Source organism: Gracilinanus agilis, chromosome 5 (assembly GCF_016433145.1).
Source record: "Gracilinanus agilis isolate LMUSP501 chromosome 5, AgileGrace, whole genome shotgun sequence".
Classification (NCBI taxonomy): Eukaryota; Metazoa; Chordata; class Mammalia; order Didelphimorphia; family Didelphidae; genus Gracilinanus; species Gracilinanus agilis.
In genome coordinates, this window is record NC_058134.1 from 282,741,792 (window position 1) to 282,760,674 (window position 18,883).

Sequence of the window (18,883 nt, forward strand, 5' to 3'; positions counted from 1 at the left end):
GTCTCTCCCTGTTCCCATGTATCCTCCATTCAGCCACTAAAGTGATTTTCTTAAAGCACATACACACCCAACACTCAGTAAACTCCAGCGCTTCTTACTGCCTCCAGAAGCAAATGCAAAATGCTCTGTTTGGCATTCAAAGCCTTCATTTACCAGCCCCCTCATTCCTTTCACGCCCAGACTGGGGGCATTTCTCTGACCGTCCCCCATTCTGGCAATGCGCTTCCCTCCCCTGCTCCAACTACTGAACTTCCTGGCTTCCTTTATGTCTAAAATCCGGCCTTCTACAGGAAGCCTTCCTCAATCCCTAGGTTTTTGTTGGGGGTTTTAAGCCCTTCCCTTCACTCGCAGAATCAATCCTAGGAAGAGTCTGAGGTCATATTCGAATCCAAGATCTCGTGGCTCTCTATCCCCTGAGACCCCTCTCTGACCCTCTTAACTCTAGTGCCTAGAATTCTAGTTTCCTGTGGGAAGCAAGCCTGTGCCCAACGGTTCGTCCATTTGCGCCGCCAAGAGGCTGAGGTTTTGTACCTCTCCAAGCCCGTTTCCGGCGCTCACAGCCTGGAGCATAGTAGGAGCTCAAAGAACACATCCGCTCCGAGGCTCTGAGTGACAGGTACAGCCTGCAGCCACTCCCCGTCAGCCGGGTGCCCCACTCCGGGAGCTGAACCGGAAGCGCTCGCGCTAGCCCCGCCCCTCTTGGCTCCGAGCTTCCGCCGCAGAAGGGGCCGGTCACGCTCGCTCCAGATCTCTTTCTGCAGCCATCTTGGAACCGCGTTCCTCTCACAGTAAGTGCCGCCTCTCCCTCCGCTCTCTATCCGCCGCCATCCGCCCCCTACGAGGGCCAGGCCTCCATCCCGTGCCGCCTGGGACGGAGCAAGGGGGCCAGGGAGGCCAGCGGGGCCCCTAGGGGACACGGGGACCCTCGGGAAGAGGGGAACCCGGGGTCCCCCAGACAAGATGGGGTCAGCTAGCCGAGCTGGAGGAGGGGACCGAGGCCGTTGTAGGCCCCCCGCGGCGGCCCGGCGGGTCTCGGAACCGCGGGGAGGCCCCCGGAGACGCAGCCCCCTGGTAACTCAGGATCTTCTCTGTCCCCCCAGAAATGCCCGGCGAAGCGACAGAAACCGTCCCAGCCACAGAGCAAGAGTTGCCCCAGCCCCAGGCTGAGACAGGTAGGTGCCCGAGGTCCGGGAGGAGCCCTGGAGGCTCGCGTGACGGGGGAGGGGCTTGAGGCGGGGAGTGGGCCCGGTCCCGGGCACGTCTCGTGGATGAAGCTCGTGTGGTTTCTTTCTGCCTGGTTCCCCGGGCTCTGCGGTGGCCGAGCGTGTCCGGGGCTTCTCCCCCTGCTGGAAGCGGCGGACACCCGGGTAGGCCGAGGAAGCCCCAGCCAGGAAGTGGCTGCAAAGTTTTAGATGTCCTTTGGCTTGGGGCCTGCATCACATGTCGGGATTAGACGCTCTCCAGTGGGGCTTGGAGCTCTCCCCCGGGAGGAGGTGTCCCTGGCCGACGTCGGGCTTACTGGGTTGCAGCAGCTCTCCCGCAGACGTTACCTAATGGAACTTTGTTTGGGCCCGGATGTCGGATCAAGTTGCTTTTTTCTTTGGTCTTCAGACTCGTAAAGGCAAATGTGCTAGTTACTATATGGGAGGTGAAGGCTAAAATAGGACTAGGGGGAGCTAGATGGCTCAGGGGTTTGAGGTTCAAATGTGGCTGCAAACGCTTCCTAGCTGAGTGGCCCTGGGTGAGTCACTGATCCCCCATTGCTCCTCTTCTGCCTTGGAACCAATACACAGTATCGATTCTAAGATGATGGTAAGGGTTAAAAAAAGGGAAGAAATAGGAATGAGTGTTTTGTGATCAGGCCGAGTAACATATATGCTCCTTCTCATCCTTACAACTTCTTCCTTCCCATTCCCTGCTTTACAATGGACCTTTCTTTTTGGTTAAAAAATATATATACTTCTATAGCCCTCCAGCCCGAGAACCCCAAAGTATAAGGGGTTTGGTAAAAGTCTCCCTCCCCTCCAGGCTGCCTTTTAACAGCTGAAGGGATTAAATGCAGCTGCCACCATGCCAGGGAAAAAAAGCTGGGCCCTTGGTTGGAAAGGGGACAGACAGGAAAGCCTACAAGAAGAGAAAATGACTTCTGAATTTCTCCAAAGAATCAGTAGTACAATTTTCTGCTTTCCTTAAGATAGCACCAGGGAAGCATATGATGAAGGCACTGTTTGAATCTGAGCTGTCAAGTTCAGTTTGTTCCTTAAATTTTTTTATTGGTCTGACTCCAATTCTTCTGATTTTCTTGTCCATGGCCAGGATTTTTTGTCCCATTTGTTCTTATTCCTGACAGGCTTCCATGAGACTTGAGTTAGAACAGTAGTTCTCAATGATGAAGGATGCCTACGATTTGTGGACTTTGTATGACTAAACAATGCAGCCGGAATCACTGGAGTGAATAACCCAGGTAGCCAGAGACAAAATGCTGGCCAGATTTCAAGCTAAAGTAGGAATTGTGCACTTTCTTGTTCCATTTCTGACCTGCATTCCTGTCGGATGTGCATATATCCCAATTATGAGCCTTGAGGGCTAGTTGGGACCCTGACTTGGTAGAGGCGCTTTGGGATTACGTTGAATTTATGTGGATAATACTGTGGCTTCTGGATAGTGGATTCCCTTCCAGGGATTATCACTTGTTAGTCCAAATTTGATACTTCCCAGAATTGCTGAATTGGACATGCTGGTCCAATATTGAGAGAAAACCCTTTGACTGAACCTTACTTTGTCCCTAATATTCACCCTAATTCCTCATTTCAAGGCTGGAGATCAAAACATGATTATGTAAGGGGTATGGAGTTCCATTTCCACCTCTTTCCTTCCCCCCACCTTCCATATCCTCCCCTATTTCCAAAGTGAAGTCTGCCTGGTTGGACAAGTTGAGCCACAGTTGTATGACAGTCTACACCCTGATGACGGAAGATTAGATCCCTTGAATATATGATTAATCTTCATTCCTCTGTAAAGAGCCAAACATTGCCGAAATAAGGGCATATAGCTCTTCCAGCATATATCCCTATAACTATAGAATCCTAGAGACTGAAGGGTAAGACATGGGGTCATTCTGGTACAAATGAGGAAATGAGCCCAGAATGTTTGTCCAGGCTCATATGGTGTCAGCTAACTAGAACCCATGTTGTTGCTGTGAAGCCACACTTCTCTGAACTGAAGTGAGGATAGAGAAGATTCTAGGCTTCTTGTTTTGCTAACTTGGAGATCTGTGCCCTGGAACGAGTGACAGGATGGTTCCTTGATCTGGTAGCATCCTTAGATTTAGGCTGAACTATATTCTTGCTCATTTGGTTTATCATCACCCAAGTGGCAGGTACTTGAACCTGGTTTTGTTTATTATTTTTGGTTAGGCAACATCAAAGAAAGTGCAGGTGAGAAAAGGATCTTTTTTATGCAGAAGCCCTTAGAAATGGAGAATAGAGGCCATTTGAATTTTGGGGTCCCAGCACTTCCTTTGGGGAGAAAACACTTTTTAGGGGCTCTTCCCTCTCCTAAGACTTAGAATTTCTGTTGTGGGAGCTTGGCAAAATCCTTGTGGGAAATCCCTGTGGTGCTCTGTGTTAGAGAAAGTTGATGTATGTTGCTCCCATAACACTAGGTGAGCTTTCGTGTAAAGTGTTTTGATACTTGGGTAAAACAAAAAGTATTTTCTCTGAGGCATGTTTCACTGAATGGGATTGGATAACTCAACTTTGTTTTTTCCTTTCCCCTCCCTCTTTTATTCTCTCTTCCCTTGTTTCTCTTCCAGCTATGCCCTCTGTGTCTTATAGTGCTGCTTTGGGACAGCCTGGACCTGTTCCTCCCCTTCCTCCTCCTCCCACCCTCTCCCCTTTCTCTCCCATTCCCCAGCCTCTTTGTCCTTCCACTACGCCTGACCAACCCTCCCCATTCTCTCTTCCTTCAGCCCCTGGCTTAACCACAGGAACCTCCTGGCCTTCTGTAGCACCCTTTACCCAGTCATCCCCTTTGACAACCTTGCCTTTAGGGGTTGGACCTCCCCAAGCTCCAGCCACTCATGCTTTGCCACCTTCCTCCTCCATAGCCACACCAGCCTTTCTCCCAGATCTAATAGGACCTCCCATCTCCCCAGCTGCCTTAGCTCTGGCTTCCCCCATGATTTCCCCAGCTCTGAAGGGAACCCCCTCTTCTTCAGCTCCTTTGTCTCTGGTGGCCCTGGCCCCTCCTTCTGCTCAAAAGGGCCTGGATGCTTCACCCAATTTTGTGAGCCCAACTACACCTGGGATAGTCGCATCTCTGCCAACTCCTCCTAATCCCAGAATTCCAAACCCCAAAGGGGCTTCCACCTCTGCCACTGTTAAGTCTCCTGACCTAAAAGGCACTCCCACACCTCCTGGTGGAGGCACTGTTCACTCTAAGGCAAACCCTATTCACCAAACAGCCCAAGCTGCTGCTGGGTCCACCCCTAATCTGGCAAGCATGGCTCCCAAACCTCCCTCTTCTGCCTTCATGCCTCTTCTGGGTCCTCCTGTATTACCTGCAGAGCAGATTGTTTCTCTTGACTCTGGAGCTACAGTTCAGATGCCTTCTGAAACTTCTTTAAAACCTAAAAGCCCTACCCCAACCACCATTCCTCTAGATATCTCTCCCCAGGTATCTTCAAGCTCCTCTACCATCCTAGGATCCCCTGGCACTCCTCTTTTTCCTAAAGACCCTTTGGTTTCTCGTGCTATGTCTGGTTCTCCTGTGGGGAGCCCATTTTCCTTATCAATTCCTTCTGTTCAAAAAGATCCCTCTTCTATAAGCATAGTCCCTAAAATATCTTCTGGATCCCCATTTGTTGCCCCTTCTCCACCAGTATCCCCTACGTATCCCTTGTCCCCTCCTGTTCCATCTTTAGGACCCAAAGCCCCCCCCTTTGGGAATCCATCCCTAAAAGGAACCCCTACTCCTGTTGTAACAACCACACAGGTAGCCATGCTTACTCCCCCTACTGGAACTGCTACTGTGTCCATTTCTCTTGAGGAAAGCAACTTGAGTAAACCTGTTATTCCTTCAGATTCAGCAGACCCCAAAGCTAAGAGAGATTTCAATATTCTCCCCACAACCTTGCCTTTATCTGCTGTAGTCCCTAAGGATCCTTCTGTTGCCCAGGTTACAGTTCCTTCTCTCAAGGCTCCTATCTCTCCAGCTCTGAAAGATCTCAAAGATTCCCAAGATGTCCCTTTAGCTCCTCTCAGAGTCTCAGCTCCAATCCAAACAGATTCTCCAAACCAGAAAGTTCCTATTACATTACCTTTGGCCCACGTGGCTTCCCAAAGTCCCTCCTCTTGTTCTTTGAAATCCTCACCTGCTTCTCCATGTCAAGAAACCACCCCAGTAAAAAAGGATCTTGTAGGATCCCCTCTTCCTGTCTCAGCCCCTCCAAAAGTCCCTGTATCCAAAATGGATCTTTCTCCTGCCTCTCCTCAGGGTCCCCCTTCTCCAGCTCAGATGGGCTCCACAACAAAGAAAGATCCTGCTACTCCACCCTCTCTCTCGGCTGCAGCTCCAAAAGGGCATAAGGCTAAAAAGGACCCTGCAGCTGCACCTACTTCTTTGCCTTTGACCCCATCATCTCCTGAAAGTTCCCATATTCCTTCGGTTGTAGCCATTTCTCCTTTGGGGACCTCAGTCACTCCTCAGACTACAGAGGTGCTCCCAGATAAGATGAGTTCTACTGCGATCCCCACTTCCTTGACTCTAGCTTCCACTATTCTTCAGAGTGTACCAATTCCATCCGTTTTAGCAGCTCCTACAGCTCTATCTCCCAAAAAGACTCCTGATTCCCCAGAAGTAGCCACTTCTCCTTTAGAGGCCACCATCCCTCCTAACAGTATCTCAACTGAAAAGGACTCTATTTCCTTCCTTGCTTCTGATCTGGCCATAACCACACCATCTCCTAAAGGGTCACCTACAACCCTAGTTGTGCTGCCTCCAGCCCCCAAAGGAACCCCCACTGCTATACCAGCTGTGCCTCCTCCAGCTCCCAAAGGGACCCCTGCCACTATACCAGCTGCAGTTCCACCAGCTCCCAAAGGGGCCCCCACTACTTCACCAGCTGTGCCTCTAGCCCCCACTGCTCCTCCAGCCCCCAAAGAAGTCCTCACAGCTCCACCATCCCCCAAAGAGGCCCCCACTGCTCCATCAGCTACAACTCCACTCCCTAAAGGGCTTCCTGCTCCACAAGTTGCTACTCCACCCCCCAAAGGGGCCCCTATTTCACCAGCTGTGCCTTCTCTATCCTCCAATGGGGTCCCCACCACTCCACCAGCTGTTCCTTCTCCATCCCCTAAAGGGGGCCCTGCTCCAGCTGTACCGGGCTCTCCTCAAACTCCTAAAGGGTCTTCAGCCAAGAAGGGCTCTGTTACTTCCCCTGCAATTCCTAAAGGTGCCCCCACTCCCCCAGCCTCTTCTCCTTTCGAGGCCATTGCCTCTCCTCCAGCTCCTAAAGGGCCCCCAACCAAGAAGGGCTCTGCTACTTCCCCTACAATTCCTAAAGGTACCCCCACTTCTCTAGTCTCTACTCCTCTGACCCCCACAGTCACTTCTGATTCTTCATCTGTGGCAACCTCTCCTTTGGAAGTCACTGGCTCTCCTCCTACTCCTAAAGGACCCCCAACCAAAAAGGGCTCTGCTACTTCCCCTGCAGCTCCTAAAGATGCCCCCACTCCTCAAGCCTCTTCTCCTTTGGAGGCCACTGACACTCCTCCTGCTCCTAAAGGACCCCCAAACAAAAAGGGCTCTGCTACTTCCCCCGCAGCTCCTAAAGATGCCCCCACTCCCCCAATCTCTTCTCCTTTGGAGGCTACTGACTCTCCTCCTGCTCCTAAAGGACCTCCAGCCAAGAAGGGCTCTGCTACTTCCCCTGCAGCTCCTAAAGATGCCCCCACTCCCCCAATCTCTTCTCCTTTGGAGGCTACTGACTCTCCTCCTGCTCCTAAAGGACCTCCAAACAAAAAGGGCTCTGCTGTTTCCCCTGCAGCTCCTAAAGGTGCCCCCACTCCCCCAATCTCTTCTCCTTTGGAGGCTACTGACTCTCCTCCTGCTCCTAAAGGACCTCCAGCCAAGAAGGGCTCTGCTACTTCCCCTGCAGCTCCTAAAGATGCCCCCACTCCCCCAATCTCTTCTCCTTTGGAGGCTACTGACTCTCCTCCTGCTCCTAAAGGACCTCCAGCCAAGAAGGGCTCTGCTACTTCCCCTGCAGCTCCTAAAGATGCCCCCACTCCCCCAATCTCTTCTCCTTTGGAGGCTACTGACTCTCCTCCTGCTCCTAAAGGACCTCCAGCCAAGAAGGGCTCTGCTACTTCCCCTGCAGCTCCTAAAGATGCCCCCACTCCCCCAATCTCTTCTCCTTTGGAGGCTACTGACTCTCCTCCTGCTCCTAAAGGACCTCCAGCCAAGAAGGGCTCTGCTACTTCCCCTGCAGCTCCTAAAGATGCCCCCACTCCCCCAATCTCTTCTCCTTTGGAGGCTACTGACTCTCCTCCTGCTCCTAAAGGACCTCCAAACAAAAAGGGCTCTGCTGTTTCCCCTGCAGCTCCTAAAGGTGCCCCCACTCCCCTAGTCTCTTCTCCTTTGGAGGCTACTGACTCTCCTCCTGCTCCTAAAAGACCCCCAAACAAAAAAGGTTCTGCTGCTTCCCCCGCAGCTCCTAAAGGTGCCCCCACTCCCCCAGTCTCTTCTCCTTTGGAGGCCACTGTCTCTCCTCTTGCTCCTAAAGGACCTCCAGCCAAGAAGGGCTCTGTTACTTCCCCTGCAGCTCCTAAAGATGCCCCCACTCCTCTATCCCCTAAAGAAGCAACTCTCTCGCCTCAAACTCCTAAAGGGTCTGTACCCCAAAAGAGCTCTGCTGCTCTCTCTGACTTGGCTCACAAAGAAACTCCTTCAGATGTGATTCTACCCCTCAAAGATGGCCCCATTCCTCCATCTCCCAAATCAGCTTCTCCTTCCACAGTGTTGACTATGACCCCAAAAGGGGCCAGTGATTACACATCTGAAGGAGTCTCTCCTTTAGAGGCCACTGCCTCTCCTCCAGCTCCTAAAGGGCTCCCAGCCAAGAAGGGTTCCACTGCTTCAACTGTGGCTCCTATAGCTCCCAAGGGTACACCTATTGTCCCAACTCCAAAAGGCCCATTGGGCAAAAAAGACCATGCAACTCCTGTTTCCCCAGCAGCTTCCTCTGCTCCCTCAGCTAAGATTGGCACTACAGGAGCACCTCTAAGCCAAAAAGGTGCTTCCCCCCAGACCCCTAAAGGTCCCCCAATTCTTACTGAAAGGGCAGAAGGACCTTTTTCCTCTTCAAAGGATCTCATGGTGCCTGCTCCAGCCCCATCCTCTCCTTCAGTAGCTGCTGCCTCTGAATCCAACCTTACTAAGGCTGAGTCAGCTTCTCTCTCTCCAGCTCCCATCCCACCAGTTTCTTTGCTTCTCGTTCCCTCCCCAGCCCCTTCCCCTTTGCTCCCTAAACAGCAGCCTCTTCTGCCGTCCTCACCTGGGCTGGTGCCCGAAGCACCCTCTAAGCCCCAAGCCCCAGCTGATGAGGACGAGCTGCCGCCTCTGATCCCCCCGGAACCACCCTCAGGGGGAGTGCCATTCCAGCCGGTCCTGGTGGACATACCCACCCCCAAACCTGCTGGGGTCCCTGCCCCGGTCCCTCCTGTCAAGCAGCCCGTTTTGAAGAACAACAAGGGTATTCGCCTTGGTTTGCCGTGTGCATGGTGTGTCGCCCGCACCCCTCTCAGGGCCACCCACCAATACTAACCTTAGGACGTGCCACCGTCCCCTATCCTTGCTTGTGTTTGAACATAGATCATAGAATGAGATTCTAAAATGCGAAGACTTGGGAAAATAGTGTGGGTTCTTGGTTTTCATCACCTCGGACTTGCCCTGTGTGCAACTTCATGGTCACTAAAATAGACTCTTGAATGTGCCTTTCCTAACTCCTTTCCCTGCCTACCTAGTCTGACTTTGAAAACCAAGACCCACAACACTGTCACTTGCTTTTAATCTCTGCCCGTGTCACTAACACGTCCCTGGGCCTAGGGTTGTATGACAGTTTGGGGTCTCCAGCTAGTACCATGTCACATTAAGATTGCTCAGTGACTATGGCCCAGGGACCCTCGTAAATCCATAGTGGGTTTAGGACTTTGGGTCTGTGTTCTCTTTCCCTTTGTAAGATGGTACAGCAGATTTGCTCTCCAGTAGTTTCCATCGTGCTTGCCTTTCTGTTGGGAAAATTTTTATCTTTAAAATACCAGGGGTTTCAGAGGGGTCATAAGAGAAAGAATAGAATTGCTTCCATATTAGTGCAAGTGTTACTAATTAGGCTGTGATTTGGCATTGCTGAGAAATTTTAACTAAACTAGTACAAACTTCCTGGGGAAAGTTGTTTCAAGTTGTCAAACTCCTGTACCAGCTATTTATGCTTCCTTGCCTGTTTGAAGAGAGGGAGAAAATGCCCTGCCTGGCTTGCTGCCCTTTACTGTGTAGCTAGTTTAAATTTGCTTCCCATGGGTCATTAGGTCACGGGTTATATATACCATGCCTTGCTTGCAAAGGTTGTTCCAGGACGATTGGAAGGATGCAATGAGGTTGGAGTTGACCAGATCAGCAGCAAGTGGGCTTTGCCAAGTGAGAAATCTAAAAGGGTGGAAAGCAATTTGCATCCATCAGATTGCCTTCCTCTCTGGGGTTGAATCCTTTAAATAAAAATTGTGTGTACATACCCACAGTCACCCTTAAGTTAGGGCCTGCCTAGCTGGCTTCATAGAAATCTCCTTTGGAGTTGGCTTCTAGCAAAAGAAACAGCATAATATGCTAGTCTGTGGTCTGGGGTATGGTAAGTGGCTTCTGCTACCCTTGCCTCCACCTCCTCTTTGCACTTTATGCAAAGTAACTATTAAAAAATGAATGTTTTTTTCTTACCTTCACAGGGTCTGGCACAGAATCTGACAGTGATGAATCAGTACCAGAGCTTGAAGAACAGGATTCTACCCAGGCAACCACGCAACAGGCCCAGGTCAGCATATTTCTCTTATAAATTCCCTCTTGGTAATAGTTAAATAGTCAAAAGATGAGAACAAAAAGGTCTCAAAAGGATTGCAAGGTATTCACAATCACATGAAAAATGCTTCAAATCACCAGCAATAAGAAATGTAAATCACAATAACACCGAGAATACCTTAAACCCTGCAAATTTGCAAAAATGTTAACAGTCAATGTGGGAGGGGTTGTGGAAAGATAGGCACACAATACCTTTTTGGTGGTACTATGAAATGGTACGATCATTTTGGAAAACAATTTTGAATTGTGCAAATAAAATGATTAAAATGTCCATACCTTTTTTTTTAAGTGTTTTTTTTTAATATTTAATATTTTTAGAAAAAAATTTCCATGGTTACATGATTCTTGTTTTTACTTTCCCCTTCATGCCCATGGCGGCCCCCCCCCCCATTTCCACTGGTTTTAACATGTGTGATCAATCAAGACTTATTTACATATTATTGATAGTTGCATTGCTGTCGTCTTTTAGTGTCTACATCCCCAACTGTGCCCGCATCAACTCATGTGTTCAAGCAGTTGTTTTTCGACTGTGTTTCCACTCCTGTAGTTCTTCTGAATGTGGGGAGCGTTCTTTTCCATAAGTAACTCAGAATTGTCCTGGGTCATTGCATTGCTGCTGGTACAGAAGTCCATTACATTCTATTTTACCATAGTATATCAGTCTCTGTGTACAATGTTCTTCTGGCTCTGCTCCTTTCACTCTGCATCAATTCCTGGAGGTCTTTCCAGTTCACATGGAATTCCTCCAGTTTGTTATTCCTTTGAGCACAATAGTATTCCCATCACCAGCAGATACCACAATTTGTTCAGCCATTCCCCAATTGAAGGGCATACCCTCCTTTTCCAGTTTTTTGCTACCACAAAAAGCGCAGCTATAGATATTTTCGTACAAGTCTGTTTATCTTACAATCTCTTTGGGGTACAAACCCAGCAGTGGTATGGCTGCATCAAAAGGCAGACATTCTTTTATAGCCCTTTGAGCATAGTTCCAAATTGCCAGCCAGAATGGTTGGATCAGTTCACAACTGTACCAGCAATGCATTAATGTCCCAATTTTGCCACATCCCCTCCAACATTCATTACTCTCCCCTTCTATCATTTTATATAATTGATTTAGCTCCTTGTATATTTGAGTAATTAGGCCTCTTGTCAGAGTTTTTTGTTATAAAGATTTTTTTCCCACTTTGTTGTTTCCCTTCTGATTTTGGTTGCATTGTTTTTGTTTGCACAAAAACTTTTTAATTTAATATAATCAAAATTATTTTACATTTTGTAATTTTTTCTAGCTCTTGCTTGGTTTTAAAATTTTCCCTTTCCCATAGATCTGACAGGTAATACTATTCTATGTTCACCTAATTTTCTTATAGTTTCCTTCTTTAAAGATATTCAAGTCATTCACCCATTCTGAAATTATCTTGGTGTAGGGTGTGAGATGTTGATCTAAGCCTAATCTCTCCCATGTTGTTTTCCAGTTTTCCCAACAGTTTTAGTCCCCAAAAAATGGGCTCTTTGGGTTTATTATAGATAGTCTTGCTGATGTCACTTACCCCAAGTCTATTCCACTTATCCTTCCTTCTGTCTCTTAGCCAGTACCATATTTTTTGTTTGTTTGTTTTTTGTTTGTTTTTTTAACCCTTGTACTTTGGTGTATTGTCTCATGGGTGGAAGATTGGTAAGGGTGGGCAATGGGGGTCAAGTGACTTGCCCAGGGTCACACAGCTGGGAAGTGGCTGAGGCCAGGTTTGAACCTAGGACCTCCTGTCTCTAGGCCTGACTCTCACTCCACTGAGCTACCCAGCTGCCCCCCTACCATATTGTTTTGATGACTGCTGCTTTATAGTATAGTTTAATATCTGGTACTGCTAGGCCACCTTGCTTCACAATTTTTTTTTTTCATTATTTCCCTTGATATTCTTGATCTTTTGTTCTTCCAAATGAATTTTGTTATAGGTTTTTCTAATTCAGTAAAAAGGTTTTTTTTGGTAGTTTGATAGGTATGGCACTAAATAGGTAAATTAATTTGGATAGAATGGTCATTTTTATTATGTTAGCTCGTCCTACCCATGAATAATTAATGTTTTTCCAATTGTTTAGATCTAGTTTTAATTGTTTGGAAATGTTTTGTAGTTGTGTTCATATAATTCCTGTGTTTTGGTAGATAGATTCCTAAGTATTTTATATTGTCTAGGGTGATTTTAAATGGCGTTTCTCTTTCTACCTCTTGCTGCTGTGATGTGTTGGAAATATATAGATCCATGCCTTTTTGACAAGGCTCAAGTTCTGGGTTTATATCCCATGGAAGTCATCGATAAGAATAAAGTACCCATATTCTTGAAAATATTTATTATAGCACTTTTTGCAGTAGCTAAGTATTAGAAACAGAGTAGATGCCCATGGACTGGAGAATGGCTAAATAAATTGTGGTACATGAATGTAATGGGATACTATGAGAAATGATGTGCGTAATAAATACCCAAAAAAGCATGGAAAAATCTGTATGAACTGATGAAGAGTGAAGAAAGCAGAGCCAAGAAAGAAACCAATATACACAATAAATACACAAAAAAATCAAAAGTAATTGCAACACAATTGCAAAGATGGAGCCGACTTTATTAAAATGATACAAGAAGACATCCCAAGATAGGTATTACATAATGCACATCTTTTCAGACTTTTTCAATGCATCAATCAATGGTGCTACCTTTTTTTTTCCTCCCCCCAAAATACTATTTATGATGTCATATAGGATGGCTTTCTGGAAGGGGGCAGGGAGGAATACATAGGATACTAGAGTGATTTAAGAAACTGAAACTATCGATAGAAACTTATTTTTAAGTTGTCCCCTTAGAAGAAGAGAGTCATTTTAGAATCAACTTCAGAGAATCCTGTTGGGAAGCAGGATCCTCAAATGAAAGAATTGACCATCAACCCTGTGAGGGAATGTGATTGCTCATGTGGAGTCCACTCAACTCTTACTTATCTCTCACCAGCTGGCAGCAGCCGCTGAGATCGATGAGGAACCAGTCAGTAAAGCAAAACAGAGTCGAAGTGAAAAGAAAGCACGAAAGGTATGAGGGAGCCAGGAGGGAACTGGGACTTTTCTTGAAATTATTTTGGAGAATGATGTTAGCAAACCTGATTTCCTAGGGCAGTGATGGTGAACCTTCTAGGGGGTAGGCGATATGCAAAATGTCCTCAGGTGCCTATACAGGGCAGGGTGGGGAGCAGCTCTGGCCCAGCATCCCTCTGGTTTCCTAGTAACAAACTCTGGTGAACTCTGTGCTGAGGCAATGGAGCCCCCTCTGGCATGTGTGCCATAGGTTCACCATCACAGCCCTGGGATATTTCTCTCCAGTTAACTTCCTTCTCCAACATTCCTAACTTGATGTACATCAAAGATGACCAAAGAGCCCGGAGGTGCTGATACATTTTCCATTCATTTCCCATCACTTTGTAGGCTATGTCCAAACTGGGACTTCGACAAGTGACAGGTGTTACTAGAGTCACCATCCGGAAATCTAAGAATATCCTCTTTGTCATCACAAAGCCAGATGTCTACAAGAGCCCAGCTTCAGATACCTACATCGTCTTTGGGGAAGCCAAGGTGAGCTGGTACTTGGGCTTGTCTTAGACTCCCTGGCTGATCTAGCCTGATGTCCCGAGCTGATGAGTATCTACCTGGTTTCTCATTTTGCAGATTGAAGATCTCTCTCAGCAGGCACAGTTAGCTGCTGCTGAAAAATTCAAAGTTCAGGGTGAAGCCGTCTCAAACATACAGGAAAATACACAGACTCCAACCGTACAAGAAGAAAGTGAAGAAGAAGAGGTATTGGGGGGGGGGTGTCTTTGTAAAGATCTTATTGTAAAAAGGCTTATTTGGTGGGCTTCTGGGTCATAATTGGTGGTGACAGTTCTCAGAATTTCTTTCCCAAACACTTGACCTAGGCTCAGAATACCTCAGTGCATAGAACATCAGATTGGCAGGTCACTTAACCTCTGGGCCTCAGTTTCTTACTTGTAAGATGGAGGGAGGAGATAGTGGACTAGATGAGGTCTGAAATCGTTCCTGTTCTACATTTATGATCATCTAGCATTAATTTGATTCATATTATGTGAATAACTGCCCTCATTAGAAATATTCTATTCCACCTAGCTACTGTTTGCTGCTGGCAGGAATTTGGGTATGGGATCTGCCTGGGAGACCAGGGGTGGTTCTAGTCCTCAGGTTTTGTCCTACCCTGAGTTTTCTCTTTTCTTCTCAGGTTGATGAAACAGGTGTGGAGGTGAAAGACATAGAACTGGTCATGTCCCAAGCAAACGTATCCAGAGCAAAGGCTGTCCGAGCCCTAAAGAACAACAGTAATGATATTGTAAATGCTATTATGGTGAGTATGTATGTGTGACCTTTCTTGTTCCCTCTGCCTTGAACTTCAGTGGCAGGTTTCTTGTAGAAATCTAGATATTCTACCATTAACCTTAAATGCAGGTTTTGAGCCATTGAACCACCTTTACAACAGGGGTCCTTATCAATTCCCATGTTGCTTTTTTGCCTCCATGCTTGATCAGGAAGACATTCATTCTCAAACCCATTCCTTTCTGTTGTTCTAGTCTTCAAAATTGGCCTCCCTCTGATTATCTTTTTTTCTTTTGCAGGAATTAACGATGTAACAATCTGGAGACGAAGACATTTTTTTCAGTGTTTCAGAGAAGATTAAATGCAACCTGATTTGAAATTTGTACTGTTTCTATCAATAAAGTTGTGGCTTCTTGTTGGATGAACCCAGTAGCTGCTTGTTCTGCGCGCACCCCCCAAGAGTGTGGAGATGTCAGGAGCCTAAAATACAGATTACTTTAGTACCAGTACTTGAATCCGCCCCAGTTGGAGAAATGCAGACTTGAATTTCTTTGTTCATGTCGTAGGCCCTCCTGCTTTCTGTAAGATACCTGGGGAGGTTGAGAGGGGGTCTTTTCTTGTGAACACATCTTCTTACTAGACGTGTTTTTCCTCTGCCGACTCAGTTTTGTTGCTCCTAGTTAAATGTCTTGCCGGTGAATGCTGCCCTACCTACATCATCATCATCTCAGTTCCAGGGGGGGGGGGTGTGTGGCATACATAGTCTTAAAAGATCTTGTAAATTCTTCCCTGTTTTGTCTTGTGAACAATTCTTTGATGGTCTCATCCTCTGAAGACAAAGGGCTATGTTGGTGCTGTGGTGGAGGGAAGGAGCTTAGAGGGATTATACAGTAAAGCTAAAATGGTCTTTGGGAACATACTAACTAGACTATATAAATCACTTAATAAGAGCCAGCAACTGAATAAAAAACAATCGTTCTCAGTCAGAAGTGCCATACATTTGAGAATATAAATGAACTGAGGAAGAACTCCCTCTTTGACTAGTAGGAAAACTAGAAGTCAGTTTTGCAGAAATTGGGTTTACACTAGCTATACCTTAGGTAATCTCAAAATGGAAATGAAGTCTGAATTGTAAGGGTCCCGCTATTTTAAAAAATAGCCCCATCATAGTTAACTTTCAAAGAAGCTATGGCGGGGGAGAGGATTCTTAAGCACACAAAGAAGGCATTACGGAGAATGGAGAATTTTGTCTACCAGAACTGTAAAGGCTTTTGCATGAAAAAGGAGAAGCAGGGAAGCTGTCACTGGGAAGAAATTTTTGCATCAAGACTCTTAAATGATCTGATAACCCTACTAACTAGCAAGAATCCTAAAGTTCTAAAGAATTTGCAAACCATGTGAAATCATCCCAGTTACTAATAAGGCAAATGGAAATCCACATGTGAGATTTCACAATCGGCAAATTTGCAGATATCAAAAGCTGGGGCTAATCAATGTCAGCACCTTGGAATCAATACTGTGTCTTGGTTCCAAGGCAGAAGAGTGGTAAGGGTAGTGGTAAGGGGGGTTAAGTGACTTGCCCAGGGTCATACAGCTGGGAAGTGCCTCAGGCCAAATTTGAATCCAGGACCTCCTTTCTCTAGACCTGGTTCTCAATCCACTGAGCTGCCCCCTGGAACCATTTGTTTAGAAAATGACTTTAATGCCCAATCCTGCTAGACCCAAAGGGAGGGTCAAAGGTATGAGATAAATATCAAAACATAGCTGCAAAGGGCTAGAAACAAGATGTCTGTCACTTAGGGAACAGCTAAGCAAAAGGCATATGAAGTAATAAAAATCTTGATCTCTTAAATAATGAATGTGAAGAATTTTGAAAGCACAGACAAAACAATGCAAAATGAAGTCTAATTGGGTAAACCATGTACAAAAAAGATGGCAAAGTCTGGTCCTGGAGAAGAGGTAAGAATTCTCTTCCCCTTACTGCCAAAGTGGGGGATTATGGATGTTTAATAGTACATATGCTTTGAGGCATTGGATTTTACTGAACTTGTTTTAAACTTTTATTGATGTTACATTTCCACGTATATCCCATCCTGTACACAATGAGCCATCCCTTATACACACAATTGGGGGAATGAGGGAGAAGGAAAATGCATAAATGACCATTTTTCTGGTTTTTTTTTTTAATCTCTGTTCCATGAGATCTCAGTACAAGAGAACTGTTTTCATTTAATATACTGTAAAGACAGAAGCATCAAAATTATTTTTCAGATAAGTCAAAGAGGGCCTCAAACACTTGGAAATCTCAAGAGATATTCTGGCCAGCTGAGTTTATGAAACCGCTGAAGATTTAGCCCATGATACACAAATTTTATAATTGTCTTATCTGCTTTCCTGTCTGAAATATGTAACAGGCTTTGCAAACCTTAAAAAGTGCTATGTAAATGTCTGCTGTTCATAAATAAAATTTCTAGAATTGAACCTTTCCTTGATGAGACAGGGTCATTGTTATTGTCCTTCATAATCTTGTGTTTCTGCAAGGAGCAAATCTTTAAACGCTCCAGAGAAAATATTAGCCATTCTGCAGCACAGAGGGGCCCTGGCACAGTTACCCCCCAACTCTCCCACCGCCACCCCGACTTAATTTTAGAATCAAGATAACCAGACTCCTTAGGACTGTAACATTGCCGTAAATAGAGAGCTCAAGAGGCTCCTCTGAGTCCAGAGCCAACCATGCCCGTAGTACTAGACTTTTAATTAAATTATTATTTTAATTAAATAAGCTAGTAAGGCAGCTGGGTGACAATAGGTGGAGTCAGAATGAACCAAATTAAAATATCACCTTGGACCTTTCACCTCAGATTTCAGTTTTCCTCAGCTGTAAAATGAGGATGATAATAGCACCTCCCTCCCAGAGTTCTGAGGATCAAATGAGGTAGGTAATGTTTGTAAAGGCTTTGCACAGTGCCTGGCACATGGTAGGTGCTATATAATTGATAGCAATTATCAAATAATCCCTAAATGAGTCAGTTTCCAGACGAAACTCAGCGATCACCTACCCCTAACCCAGTCATTATAAATACTCTATTACTATGAAGGTTGCAAACCACTCCAGGACTTAGTCTTTGGTGGAGACCTTCTGGATGCAATAAAAGGCTGGTTTTTCCACCTCTGTCCTTGGGGCAAAAGAAGTTTATAAAGGAGATGGTCCCAACAAACACTGGGATTTTCTATCCAGCAGAGGATTCCTTTGTAAAACTTGAACGAAGTCTGATTGAGGGTACAAAGGGGAATAAAAAGATCTTGCACTATCCCAGAATACATTCTCATCTAGTTCTGTCTACTTAGTGATATGCTCTTAAGTCATTTGGCTCCTTGAAGGACTAGAATCAGAAGACTTAAGTTCAAACCTGTGATCTTGGGCAAATCACTTACCTTCCTGGTCTTCAACCTGTAAAATGGGGAAGATTGGGCGGAATGGCCTCACAGTCTCTTCCAGCTCTAGATTTTTAATCCTACGAGCCTCTCTAATTGAAAGTCTAGTCAGGAGGTCCTGGGTTCAAACCTGACCTCAGACACTTCCTAGCTGTATGACCCTGGAGAAGTTACCTAACCCTAATTTCCTAGCCCTTATACCAAAATACTTGTGTCCATTCTAAGACAGAAGGTAAGGGTTAAAAAAAATTAAACAAAGCAACTGCTTGAACGCATGGGTCTGAGTGGACATGATTGGGGATGTGGACTCGAAACTACCACACCAATGCAACCACCAACAATTTGGAAATAGGTCTTGATCACAAGGACACATGACAAAACCAGTGGAAATGTGCGTCGGCCATGGGTGGGGGGAGTGCGGGGGGTGAAGGGAGCATGAATCATGTAACCATGTTAAAAATGATTATTAATAAATGTTTAAATTTAAAAAAATGGGAAAAAAAATTAAACAGCTCTCATTGTTACAAAGTTTTTCCCAACATCGAAGTTACATATACATTTTTGCAACCACTCCTCCCTCCCCCAATACCCACCCCTACACACATACACACTTGGCTCCTGATTCTTCGCTTTTTGGGGCCACATAAAATGTCCAGTTCTTCCATATTTCACATCATATTCCCCTCAAATCTTTTCTTCAGGCCAAACGTGCCCACCCAATTAATCCTCACCCAACCCCAAATTCAAAGTCCTTCACCCTGGCTGCCCCTGAGCACTCACAGACCAGCTTATCCTTTAACTGGGATGCCCAGAACCGAACACAGTACTCCAAGGACCAAAACAGAGGGGCTATCACGTTCCTGTTCCTGGAAGCTCTGCAGGTAATAAGAACCCTTCAGAGAGTGCCTGCTCTGTGCCAGGTACTGTGCCAAGCACCTCACAAATATCTCCTTTGACCCGCACAAC

At 46.1% G+C, this 18,883-nt stretch overlaps 1 protein-coding gene across 2 annotated transcripts; it reads left to right on the top strand.

Annotated features, from left to right (window-relative positions):
- The first annotated feature begins 709 nt into the window (after positions 1-709).
- On the top strand, positions 710-14,907 carry NACA (nascent polypeptide associated complex subunit alpha). 2 transcript variants are annotated; one of them, XM_044677317.1, is made up of 8 exons: positions 710-788; positions 1,101-1,172; positions 9,999-10,084; positions 13,119-13,196; positions 13,586-13,732; positions 13,826-13,954; positions 14,391-14,513; positions 14,782-14,907. In XM_044677317.1, the coding sequence occupies exons 2-8, from the start codon at positions 1,103-1,105 to the stop codon at positions 14,794-14,796; spliced, it is 648 nt and encodes a 215-aa protein (XP_044533252.1). In that variant the 5' UTR covers positions 710-788; positions 1,101-1,102; the 3' UTR covers positions 14,797-14,907. The 2 variants fall into 2 exon arrangements, with proteins under 2 accessions (XP_044533252.1, XP_044533251.1); XM_044677316.1 differs by lacking the exons at positions 710-788; positions 1,101-1,172 and adding exons at positions 4,101-7,616; positions 7,743-8,755.
- The last annotated feature ends 3,976 nt before the right edge of the window (positions 14,908-18,883 follow it).